The sequence below is a fragment of the Dinoponera quadriceps genome, unplaced genomic scaffold, assembly GCF_001313825.1.
Source record: "Dinoponera quadriceps isolate SergipeBrazil2010 unplaced genomic scaffold, ASM131382v1 scaffold399, whole genome shotgun sequence".
Lineage (NCBI taxonomy): Eukaryota > Metazoa > Arthropoda > Insecta > Hymenoptera > Formicidae > Dinoponera > Dinoponera quadriceps.
In genome coordinates this window covers 560,654-574,364 of record NW_014554512.1, presented here as the reverse complement: position 1 = coordinate 574,364, position 13,711 = coordinate 560,654, and the positions used below count along the sequence as shown (strand labels likewise).

The window sequence follows — 13,711 nt, the reverse complement described above, 5'->3', positions numbered from 1 at the left end:
ATTTATATAAAAATTTGTTCTTATCGTCATACATATTGTCACATTGTTTTAATTACATTGATCTAATTTTGTATAGCTATCGACATTATCAATATATAAACTGAATTGTTACTCATGTATTATTTTAATTGAAATGTTAACAAAATTATAAATTAACAAACTATGGATAACAGCAATACAATATTTTTTTTATCTTAATAAGATAATTTCTTTTGTATCTTAATAAGATAATAAAACACATTTTTTAATGCTAAGTAAAAATATTTCATAATTTTATCTACAAAATTGTTATAATTAATAAATTAGAAGTTTAAACATACGTTAGACAGGAATCTCATTCATCAACTGCAGTCAATCTTGACAACTACTCCTCGTCATTACCAACAGCATATGTTAATATTGTGAAAGATATTTAGTAAAAAATTTACATCTTATTTGCAATTATATTTACACTGACATTTTACTGGCTTTCGATAAAAGGAGTCATAATGTTTCTGGTCCAAAACGTATAGATATAAATTATGTCCTGTGCATATGTGCACAGAACTAACTAACCTCTATGACATCGATATATCGCAACGATACCATGTCGATTGTGACCGGTGTGGCGTATCGATGTGTGCAGCGATACCGAATAATTTCAAAGTAGCAGCGTAGTGTTTGGTACGTAACACGTCTAGGTTAGGATAGCTATTTTCATAATTAAAAATATTCGCGCGAACACGACAATGTCATGTGATTGTTATGAGATTTTTGAATACTAACAGCGACTGATTGTCGCGTGTGATTCATTGAACAAAGTTATTTAATACACATGAGGAAGGACTTAACTATGGTGTAACGATCATCAACAGCGTCGTTTGTATCTGCACTGATCCAACACTGCTCTGATCAAGGTTCAAACCAGTAGTGTTCCTTTATTTCAACAGAACACACGATTTAATTGAGAAAAAATGGCCACGCTCGAACCAGGTATATCACTCGTCGCTCGAGAAGATGTCAACTGGAGGAAAGATTTAATTTCGCAGCTACGTGAAAGGAACAGATCTCAAACTAATTGCTTCGCGGATCTCATTAGTTTACGTAAGTTCCTTATTCTTGCTTACATCTATTCGATGCAACGCACTTGTCAGTATATTGTTTTGAATACAAAGCTGTTGCTGTGTAATACGTTCATTTGCCATATGTCTTACTTGAGCAGATGTCAGATAGATATATATATGTCTTGTAGATATATATGTTGTTATGTTCGTTTCTGCATGGAAATATTGTATTTAATGGTCTGTCATTTTAACTGAACTGGCTGTACTAGTTCAAAAAATACACATACACATTAAAGCATACAAAGCTTATGTACGAGATTTTCATGTTTCAGTGTGCGTAAATTTCTAACTAGCTGAGCCGGTGCAAGGGCTAGTGTAAGAACTAATGCAGTCAGTTCAGCTAAGAAGAACAGACTATAAGTTTCACTAACCTGTAAATTAATCTCATTTACATATATACTCATACATACGATACTTTTGTATTACAGACAATAGATTATTTGAAAGTGCAAACACATTGCGTGGTGCTAATATGCAATTGACAATAGCAAATGAAACCCTTCGTCGCGAGGTAGCCAGTGGTAATGTCGGTATAGGTGGAAATCCGGATCTTGAGGCAAGACTCCTAAAACAAGCGGAAGAATTAGCGATGCTGCATAAAAGGAAAGGAGAACATACGCAACAAATAGTAGATCTTAATAACAAACTGCAAGAAATGACAAAAGAACTTCATGTGAAGGATGTCAGGTTAGTAGGTCGTATTTATCTTTATGTATTTATGTGTATGTATTAAATAAATCAATTTTCAATAGATTTATAAGATCTGTCATATCATTTATAAAATCTATTATATTATGATCATTCTTTTCCAGTCTTGCAGAAAGTTTGGAAGTTAATGCTAACCTACGTATAGAAATAACTAAATGCCTTGGCAAAGAAAAAGAATTAGAAGGTGTTAATCAGATGCTCAAAGATGAACACCAAGCTTTGCAACTTGCGTTCGCATCCTTAGAGGAAAAACTTAGGAAAACACAGGTGCGTAACATATGACCTCTTCGTTTCTTTTGTATAATTTTCATCAAAAACATAAAAAAAGTTATGTATGTCATTTTTACTGTACGTTGCTTAAATAAGTAAGTTATTTATAGAGATGTTTCTTTATAATTAAGACATATTAGTTTCCTGTATAAAAAGTTTGATATTTATTTAAACACACAGGAAGAAAATCGGCAGTTGATTGAGCGGCTAATAAAATACAAAGCCAGAGATGCAGAAAAGATGAATGAGGAGAACGATAATTTTTTGAGGTAAGTATATATATTAATAATAATACTTATTGTGCCTTTTAAAAATCAGAATTAGGAATTATAGTCGCAAACTTGGGGAAAATTATGGGTGTTGCTTCCGTTTTTATTATTCTAACAGGATATAAAATATAGGATATCATTATAATTTGTATTTGTAATTGTACAACAAATTTTAATGAATTGATTATTTTTTATTAACTTCGTAACATTAACGCTGTCATATTATTTTTATAAGTTTAAATTTCTACATAGTAGCAATAGTTACCTTTATATTTTTAATATCTTGATTTTTTATATAATGTGACAATATGTATGTACAGTTTTGCATGTTAATTATAATATTTTGTACTTCTTAATGAATATACAAGTTATTACGTGCGTACAACTTACAACAAATACATTTTATTTTTTTTTAATTAGCTTTCTTAGTCTTCATCGTTTTTTCTGCCTGCATTTTATGTACTCTTACTGATTTAGTATACATGTTTGCGTGTCATGTGTGTCATGTGTTGTATAATGTAGATTTGCATGTTTAGTTTATCTATGAAGTAATCTTTTGCTTGAAAAATGTCTTTTTTTAGCACACAATTTTTCTGTGGAAAAATATATTCTATCCATCACACCTATAAAATCTTATACACAGTTTAAAAATATATTGTTTAACTTATATATTTTGGTTTAAGATATAATCTTTATAATATACAGTAAATATCTTTTCAAGTTTGTTCTCTTAAATAATTTGGATTACTGTTAATTAAAATATCTAGGATGCATGTTACATAATTTCGAATGTAAACTAGATGTTTATTAACAATATGATATGCATTTTATAAATATATATATTATAGGTTTTCATTAAATCAATCTCTCTCTCTCTCTCTCTCTCCCTTTTTTTATTTACAAACAACTACAAGCAATAAAATTTAAAAACTATTAATATACATATATATATTTTAATAGTAGGTTGTATATTTATATACATGAATTTTCTTATAAGTGCACTTTTATAAGCTATAAATGTTACAGTATTTAAGCTTTCTACAGAATATACACAATCGTTTACATTTTGTCACTCTGGGGCTTTCTACACTGGCACATCAGATTGCTTGACATTTTCTTTTCAGTTTTACGAGTCCAACTGCCTTTTTGATGCATACCCTATCCAAATTTGGGTAAGTTTAATGACATGAAATGAAAAACATTTTGCTTAATGCTAAATAACTTTGGGCTGGTAATTTTAAGGAACTATACACTTTACTTCGCATTTTGTATATTGATTCAGGTATTTTATCTGTGGGTGACTGTGCGGTGCATCTGGTTGATACCTAATAAAAATAGTATAAATATAGTATATAAACATAGACAACAAACTTGGAAAGAAAAGAAATATTTACTACCTTCGTCTATATTTTTTTCTGTAATATTTTCATAGAAATATTGGATTTGCTACGGGAAAACGAAAGTGGAAATTATATGCATGTCAAAATGGCAAATTCTATAATACTGTATAATACTATAGCTTTTTAGTATAAGATATATGGTGTGAGATAATCATGGAAAATATAAACACATGTTGCGATATATGCTTTAAGTTGCTTTTGCAACTTCATTGAGTGTGAATACAATGTTGCATTCATTTAATAAAACATCTCTCATTTCTTTACAGAAAGAGGCAAGCAAAGATGCAGAAAGAGTTAGAAGATGCAGCACGAGACACACGACCCATCAGTCCTGATCGTTCGAGTTTAAAAGAAGGAATCGCTGGTCTTCCAACAGCAGTGCCAACGAATGTATCTGTAACGTTTGTACGTTGACTTAAACATAAAATATATCGCGCGTTCTTACTATGAAAGTATTTACACGTATCAGTATTCAATATTATTCAATAACATCGAAATACAAAATTGCATGCTTTGTACGTCGAAATATACGTATATTTAATAACACCAATCTGTTTATAAGCATCAAATATTTAATTTTTATCTAAGTTGTCGACTAGTATTTTACTTAACAAAGTAAATATTTCGTGATTTAGTTTCGATATATTGATTGATTTTGGTATATCACTAGTGCTTTCTAAATGTGAGATATTAAATTTCTTTTTTTTTATTTTTTCCAATGTATAATAACCAATGATTCTTTCAGCAGAAGATGTTATATAGGTTTACATGCCGCTTTATTAAGTTCTCGTTATTTTAGAAGGCTTTGTCTTGTATTATGCTTTGCAATGCATATTGAATGTATTAACGGTGTTATTTTTAATTAGTTGACCTACGTGGGACTTTATGATCAAGATATATCATTTCACTCCTAAGGAATAGGAAAGAAGCTTCTTTAGTATCAATTCTTTAACTTTTTGGATAAGAGATTTTCTTCAAATGTAAAATTACAGTATATATACTTGTATATATACAGGTAACATTGACAGTGTATTGGTAAAGCTAAGTTTTTAAGTACATACTACAACACATACATTTTTAAGCAAAAATTAATATTGCCTATAAAATATAATATTTTAGGTTTAATATTATTATTATTGTTATCGAAATTAGACTAAGTATTGTTTTATGTCAAAATGTTATAATATATGCTTTGGTATATTAATATATTATATAAAAATCACTATATAAAAATTTTTATTTGTTTAGTATTAAGTGTCCTTGCGATGTTCTTGCATGAAATATCCGCTTTAATTTTGAATTTCGGCGTACAAAGTTTGTAGTATATACTACTATTTTTAAATAAAAATTGAATATTAATTGAAAAATTGAATAATCTATTGGTAAGAAAAATTTATGCATTTAAAGTAACACATTATTACGTGTGTTCATGGTCATTAATATCTTATGGCGAAAACTAATTTGCATTTCATATTGATTATGCATTATGAAATCAAGTCCATACTTCATTGACATTGCATGTATGTAATAGATTTCATTGTATGCATGCAAGATGTCCTTTTTAGCAATCTTATACATCAAGTGTTTAATAATCCTTGCAGAGTGCCCATGACGGTGAAGTTTACGCTGTTAAATGGTCGCCTACCGATAGAATCTTACTGGCTACTGGTGGTGCTGATAGAAAAGTGAAGCTTTGGAACATTGCCAAGGGTGATTATTAGAATATATCACTATGTATCTTGCATATTATTATGTAAAGTTTTATTATTTATTTTATCTGAAATTATTGCAATGACATATATATATAGACATTTTTAAATTATTGGTAGGATTTTAAGGTAAAACAAATCATTTATTGCGATTTTTCAATTTTTAATATTGACTAACCTCAGATATCACACATACGTATCATAAAAAAATTCGCACAGAAAATTGTTGCCGTGAATGATGATGTGTAGCGCCGATTGCCGCGACGATAGGATGTAAATTACGTTCGAAGCGTCGAACGCGTGCGAGGGAAAGAATGCGATTAGTCGGAGCATTCACGCGGGTAAACGACACCTCGAGCCGCGTGGTAGTCGCAAGTGCATCGCGTGCAAGCGGCGGAGATGATCTCCTCCTGCTAGGAACTTTTTATTTGCTAGTCTTGTTATTATTCAAACGACGAGGTGCGGTGATGCGTTTGAATTATGGCGCGTTCCTTCGTTTGCATTCAGACGCTGCTGTAACTTTTACGAAACTCATTCGTACGGATTAACTTTCTTTATTCGATATCGGCATCTTCACTTGGTCGTTCTTTATTTATAAATTATTAAGAAAGGAGTTTTAATGAGTAAAATGCGACTACGAAGAAAGAAAGGAAGAGAGAGAGAAAGAACATCTTTCGATTTGCAAATGTTATAGCGTTAGGTTTTGTATCTGGTTAATAAAGTGTAATTACGGTTTTATAATCCAATTACGGTTTACGCGCATAAAATTAATTCCAACTAGCGTGGCACGAAATAAGATGATACACGAACCTTATGTTAACCGGTGGTTAATAAAGATCTTTACTGAGACGGGCAAACCGACTTAAGTGTATTTGTCGACGTAACTACATCTCTCCGCACTACGATGCACTTATCATAGGACGGTTTTATTATAGACCGTTAAATGTATTTGTGTGTGAAACGTGTGATATATAGGATGTACTTAAATTCGATTTATGTGGAGGTCAAGAACACTACTTAGTACTACTATTCAAAAGATTAGTCTCATGACGAAAAAGTTAACACGCATAAAAACATTCGTGTTATTGATTGTTTAATCATTAGGAATAAATATGGAGATTCTCCCGTCTTTCTGGCGTCCAATTAGTGTCTGGAGTATATTTATCTATTCGCTTTGTTATGCTCTTTATTCATTTCTACTTAATACAAGCGACTGGTTGTGTTATTGTTATTTTTTTTCGCTTAAAAGACTCCCTGATCCACTTAATAAAGTATGTTAATGAATCAACAGGTTACTTTGCACTCTCTCGCGACGACGTCTAGTAAAAGCCGTTCTGTCGGCAGAATCGTTCTCCGCGCTGTGGCGAAGTGATCGCACACATGCTGTAACACTCTCCGATGTAATCCCTCTACCCCTCGCGTTGCAAATTGGATGAAACATCCGTCTTTATTGTATGGGTTATATCCGCTTAGCTCGAGATTTGCTATTCCGAATCTCTATACATTTTATACATTCTCCATTCCTCGACTTTGTTACTCGCTCTTCTTCATCGTTCCGTCCTGCATTGAGGCATAGGGATTGAGCCTTATGTCTCCCTTTCTATCTCTGTCTCTCTTTCTTCTCCTCTTTCCTTCTGCCCGCTTTGAAGATCTCCCCTTCTGTTCCGCCATTCGGATTGCAACGCGGCTCGCTCGTTGCCAATTAAGTTGTCAGGGCATAAATTTAATTAGTTATACTCAAAGAGTAACGCGCTGTTTAGAAGAAAGGGAGACAGAGGGAGAACGGTGGTGCAACTGAGGGAAAAACTGATTGAGAGATGTGCGTAAACCGAAGAATTAAACACAGCATCGCGCGAGCGAATTGTATAATAACGTGCACACAAACGTTCGGTTGCAGGTACATCCGAGAGCAAGGGCATCCTAGTCGGCAGCAACGCTGGTGTGATGTCGGTGGACTTCGATTCGACTGGCACTCTCATCCTCGGAGCGTCGAACGATTACGCGAGCCGCGTTTGGACGGTCAGTGATCTTCGCTTAAAGGTGAGTTTCTGCATTAATTATCCGACCTAGTGCGTGGTCTTAGATTGTGACGCATCTCTACACACACATACAAAACGTCACGGTAATCCGAAGGGCCGCTCCAAAGACATCGGAATGACGTATTTTGAGACTCTGTAGTGTGTGAATCTGCCGTATTGAGATATACAAAGTTTACACGGCGTCGTGAAACAGAGTTATGACGTTTAATTAATCTGTGGCCTATGTACCTGTTAATTATGGTATGCTATATATATGAATTGTCGTACATGTAAGACTCTCTCTACGCTATAAACAAAGAGATGCAATATAGTAGATATGGAAATCGTGCATAAATAGCGGATTGATGATGTAATCGGGATTAACGGGGTATGGACGAGATTTATATTTTTCGCATTTCTACGAGGATTTTCGCACAGGAAGCTTCTAGTAGAAAATTTTATTTAGATGAGAGATTCCTCATGACGTAAGAGAGAGAGAGAGAGAGAGAGAGAGAGAGAGAATACGCATTTAAACGAAATATAACTGTAATATTTGTATAAAAGAAAAAATGATGTCATAAATATGGCCCATTTTCTCGCGTTAAAATGCAGTAAGGAATATCGTGAATGCAAGAGTGAAGTATCGAGGAAGAATGAGATCTTTTGAGCATTAATAATTTAATTTCCCGTACGAAGCGAAATGTACGATTTGTTTTTTCGTCGTACTCTACATGTAGGTTAATATTGATGGCTGTTTTTAAAGACTTAAATTCCTGACTCCGATTGCCGTACAAATATGCTGCTGCTCATTCGTAATTGTACCATGGTTCTATGAATACTCACTGTAAAGCTGAATGTATTACGGAATTAGCGGCTCCATCCCTCTTACGAAGAGATGAAGCGCTCGGCGCAACAATACTCGACCGAAATATCGGAAATTCATCCGACAGCAGCGAGTTTGCAAATTTTTTAAATCCACGGATTATGGACGAAGCGTTGAAATTACACATCGAAAGTCGTAAATACAGCAATATGAACGAATAAAGATCGAAACAAGCGATCGCACGTGCGCTATATTTCTGTACAAATACAATCTATTATTAATTTTTGATTTTTTTAAAGATTACATATCGAGATATATAACATAGATCGAAATAGAGAAAATATTGACATATGTATTCGGAGAAAGAATTACACCTACCTTAAAGAAATTTCGCGTATGTGTTCCTCCAAAAGCTAATCTCGTCAATTCCCAAATATTGAAAATACTATTCCGACTACTTAATTATATTTCCAATTCCCCGTCTGCAATCTGCTCTTTTAAGCAGCCGCGAGTTAGACCGTGAGCGTATCTACGGTCGCACTCAATCAAGCTTTCACAGCGTATTGCGCGAAGTGCAAACAAAAAGAAGTTACATTAAGATGGAACAAATGACCTAACAACTGCAATAATGAGACGCGCTCATCTCGTCCGCGTGAAAACGTGATTGGCTGTACGAACGTGTCTCAGGAAGCGCATAAAGAGACGTCTCGCAAAACATGCATTAAATTACCGGTCTGTTCCGTCGGCGCGCGCGAGACAGCCCGTGAATCTACCAGCAGCAGTAGAATATGAAATTTATCGTCACCTTCTTCCCTGCGATCTATTATCCTGGCCGCGGTTCATGTAAATCCTTGTCGGCACGATCGTAAAGCTAATGACAATCCGCAAAAAGTTCGCCACTGAATCCGCTCTATGAACTTTACCTCCCGCGCGATCGTTACTCACGCTTACGATACGTACGTATCAAAAGTCCAGGGCTCGATGCTTCCTGTCCCTTTGATCCCGCACTGCCCGAAAGTTCCTTCGCTTCTGCTTTCTTCATCACCGGCATGACACATACGACATCTGGGAGAACATACGACATAACGGAGAAAGGAAACTTTCGTGCCGCGCTCCGTACTCTAAGCGCATCATCCTTTTTCACGCCCTCCACTTCCTGTTGCCGAAATATCGTCAAAGATATCGAGAAATTGCGAAATGAGTAATGCCGTAAATCATCGACTATTCTCCCAGCAACGTCTGAATATTGAATCTCCCGGTTACATTGCCAGTTCAATATTGGTTATATTAGATAGCAATGTTCGCTGGCATTATACGTAAGATTATATCATTTAGTTGTTTCTGCAAATTATTCGAAGTAATGGTTCTCTTATCTTTCACCACTGTGATTTTTATCAGTCAGAGGATTGATCCTGAAATTAAAACAATCGAGACTAAAATCATAAAATAATTAGCGACAAGATGAAGAAAATGGCGATCCGAAATTGTCACGTTGATTTCCAAGCAGATATCCGGCAATTTTCTAGCGGTTCATGTCTAGAAACTAATTACGTTTCATAAATTGATATTGATAATCATGCGGAATCGATAAACCGCATATGAATGCCATTTTAACGGCGTTTCGTGGCTATCATGCAAGTAGCTTTAAATTATGAAACGATAACGAAAGCGCCGTAATGTAATAGAAGCGTCACTTAGCATCGTTACGCAGACGTGACGACGTCGAAGTTTAACATATGATAGCGCAAATGTTGATCACTGCTAATACACGTTATTTCCTTTGATCTGCGCCCGAAGCCGGGCTCCGGTATGTAAGAACTTAAGTACATGGTCTGTCGATAGTCGGCGATGCACACGCGTGCAGTCATGTATGTAGGAGTAATCAGAGATGATCGATTGCGATGAAACTTTGAGTCCCACGCTATACGTATCCCCCAAGCCATGTGTGTGTGTGTGCGCGCGCGCGCCTCGTTACTTTGATAGGATTGTCAGAGTGTCGTACTGATGTAACATGATTAAACGCTGGGAGCAACCGGCGATGATTGTCGGCAAAGCCGACGGGAATCGACGGACAGGAGGAGAGAAGGCTTCTGCGCCAATCCCGCGACCGGTCCTTGCAGTTCTAGATGAGGCTCAACGGTACTTTGATTTGTACCGTGTATATGACCAAATCAGTCGGGTTTCATCGTCAGTTCTCTTTCTTCAACGCGGTTTCGCGGAAGTCACGTCGAACGTTCGATCGATTCGTCGCGGTTACGTTTGCGGCGGCCCGAGTCGTTAAACAAATATATCTTACAAATTAGAGCGCGCGCGTTCAGGCCTGTCTTTCGTAGAATTCACATACTTCCGTCGGACAAATTACCGTGTACATAATCTATTCTTACTTCGGCGACGTCGTATCAGTTTTGCGAATATGATATCGTGTAATAATTGTGAAAGAATTTCCGACAGAAGGGTAGGGCTCTCGGTTAATGGCATTTACCTTTGTAGTTGGGGGGTTTTTTTTTTTTATCTACCATGGACGGGGTTGTAGCAGCTGGATGTATCGATATATTCCGTATGGATTATTATCCCTTATTACACTATATTATCCACAGAAATTTAAAATTGCTTAGACATATTTCGCAGATAGCTTATTCCCGGGCTTACATTAACAATACCGTGCAAGAATCTCGAAGCCCACCGTGCTGCTTTCGTGAGAGCTATCGTCGCGGTTTCAGTATCCGAAGCAATCTCTCTCTCTCTCTCTCTCCTCAGTGCAATTACCCGCATTATTCGTTGGATCACGTGACAAGATTTGGCGAAGACGATGCCGGTGAGATTGAGCCGATAGTCTGTCTTTACAGCCGCGCAATTCCATTACATACTTGATACGTCGTTCACCGGCTAAATGTGCGTCGCAGTATAAGCTGCCGCTTGTTCCGCGCGCGTTCTCAGCGTGCAGTAATATCGCCGTTTACAGCACCGGTGGTTTCCGGCGGTTACCGGTGGAATACAATGTGTAATATATCTGTGCGCAAGCGAGCATACGCGTATCGTCCGCGTATCGCCGGATGTGTTAAATGTGATTATTCGACGCGCCGAGGTATCGCAGCCGTTCCCGGCGTTGCATTCCGTCCAATCGGTCCGATCCTCCTTTCTTTCTCCCTCCATTCTCTCTTCGCCGCTGCTCTTACACGCTTTTTCGCACCGCCGTACTTGAAACAGGGGCTCTCTCTCGCCGGGAGAATCTACTGAACAGCGGCAGTTTCATTCCGAAGATTGGTGGCCAATGGCGCGTAAACTCACGGGAAAACACGCGGACTCTGAGGGATTCGAGCCATAACCAGTCTGTAGGTTATTCAAGCTGAGAGGTGCGAGAGAGAACTGACCACCTGATGTTTATTCTCAAGTGCTCCGCCTGGAGAATATTGCCGGCATCTGTCGATTTTAACGAAATGCGATTTTTACACGAATTCTCGACATTGCGGTGTCCGTGCTCGTTTCTTCTGATAGCCCGATATATATTTTTTTTTTTTCGTTCTTTCCTTGAACTTCTCGAGAATTTCGTATTTCGCGTGGTGAAAGATTCGCAGTGTATTCAAGCATAAAAGCGAATGCCATTTCGAGGGAGCGAGTTCGTGTAATTTGCGCTACCTACGTCGCGCATTGCGCCACTAAAGACTGCCCTCCCGCAATTAATAAGATTTACCGCGAAATTTTAACCAGGCGGACTTAACGAATGTCTTCTGTACGCCGCGGAAGCGCGACCTGATTAATATCTATATAATATATCGACCATAATTGTGCCCATAACGATCAATATTACACCCGCTTAGATTATTAACAGGGGGAACCGCATATTACAGTATAACGATTAGGTTCATAATATATTTACGCGATTTAGGTAAAGCAGTGGGAATTTCAAGCGTTATTAATTCAGGTGGCGGTATAAAACAAGAAGCGTTAATGCGGCGTTATCATCTGCCATGAAAAATATATTTTCCCATCTGGGAGAGATCGAGATCTCGCTGAAGAGAAGCGCGATATCAAATGGGCCCGTGCGATGGTGTTATTCCTCTCTCTTTCTTTCTCTCCATTACTACCTCTCCTCCCGTCGTTCTCCGGGAAACAGTATCATCGATACTTTCTCCCCGCGACACCACTTCCTAAATTTTATATTTCTCGCCAGACCCTTGTTTGTCACCCTCCCGGCAAGGAAACGACGCGTTAAACGAATATCGATGGTATTGGTGGGTACCTGGCCAGGGCGATAATGGACTCAATTTCGCGGCGGTGGGGCGTCAGCCGTTGGGGGTTTCCTCGTGTGCCGCCACTTCTATCGATTCGCTGCTGTGCGCCCCCGTCGTCGTGGTTTCCCGGTCGTCTGGCACTGGCGGCGAACCGTCATACTTCCTCCGACGCGGCTGTAATCTTCCCGTAGAGAAGACGTAATCGCTCGTACTTTCCCCTCTTCCGCGGTGTTCGTGCTCCTCATTACACGGCGCCGGTTCTGTCTTAATCTTGACTAATGAGTAACAAGCGACGAAGACGACCCGGTCCGATGTTCCGTAAATCGAATAACCGTGGAGAAAAGGGAAGGAAGGCGCTTTAATTGCTGTACTTCGGTTAATTCGATCGGCTGCCTTTCCGGAAGTTACAGTGTCCTTCACGGGAGCAGCACTGACGGGATCCCGTCAGACCTTACTCGACTCAGCGCGGAGTCTCAACGTAATGATATATTGCGTCAGAGAGATACCGTAGTTATTCGTTTAAAGAATATCAAGCAGTTCTTGAATATTCCGTGGAATTGTGCCGTTTTTTATGTCTCGTTAATTAGACATTGTAATCTCCTTAACTTGGAGATTTCGTTCTCCGAGTTTTTGTTTTTCACTTTTCTTTTTGCAGTTTATTAATGATGTCGCGTGTGATAATAACACCTGTAGGTGCATATCGAGCGGTGGCGGAGCGAAGTGAGATTTCGGCAAGATCGTTTTACATCACGATAACTAATGACCGATTATTTCATATTACACCGTAATGAGAACGTCGTCTCCTTGTAGAGCGCCGACTCGAGCTTTCGTCGCTACCCTCCGTCGTGTTCTCGCCGCTGCAATTATGCGTTCATCCCGCTTTAATCTCGGAGTCACGACCACCATTATCTAATCCGCATGACGGTTGAGTTTCAATTACGTACGTCAAGATTCCGCTGTTTATGAAACACGTAGACGGCGCGTTCCGAGCGGCGTTTATGCGGGGGGGAATAATGCGCGCGATAAGCTTCATCGAGTCTTCTGCATTTTTTAAGGGAACGCGACGCGGAGGAGTTATCGTCCGCGCGAAATTCATCAATTTCGAAGTGCATGTCGTTCATGACCTCTCGTGACGAGAAGAAGGGGTTGGCCGCTTAATTGCAGACTCCTTGACGTCCG

General features: G+C 37.9%; 1 protein-coding gene across 4 annotated transcripts in view; it reads left to right on the top strand.

Moving 5' to 3' along the window:
• Window positions 1–13,711, top strand: part of LOC106751718 (autophagy-related protein 16-1) — a 498,023-nt gene that overhangs the window by 5,221 nt on the left and 479,091 nt on the right. For 2 of the 4 annotated variants that reach the window (XM_014632761.1, XM_014632763.1), the window contains 8 exons: window positions 930–1,083; window positions 1,532–1,790; window positions 1,916–2,078; window positions 2,262–2,350; window positions 3,475–3,522; window positions 4,017–4,155; window positions 5,352–5,460; window positions 7,357–7,499. In XM_014632761.1, the coding sequence (XP_014488247.1) occupies window positions 954–1,083; window positions 1,532–1,790; window positions 1,916–2,078; window positions 2,262–2,350; window positions 3,475–3,522; window positions 4,017–4,155; window positions 5,352–5,460; window positions 7,357–7,499 (1,080 nt within the window). In that variant the 5' untranslated portion in view covers window positions 930–953. Of the gene's footprint in view, window positions 1–601; window positions 664–929; window positions 1,084–1,531; window positions 1,791–1,915; window positions 2,079–2,261; window positions 2,351–3,474; window positions 3,523–4,016; window positions 4,156–5,351; window positions 5,461–7,356; window positions 7,500–13,711 lie in introns of those variants that run through there. The other 2 variants (XM_014632762.1, XM_014632764.1) reach the window with 2 other exon arrangements.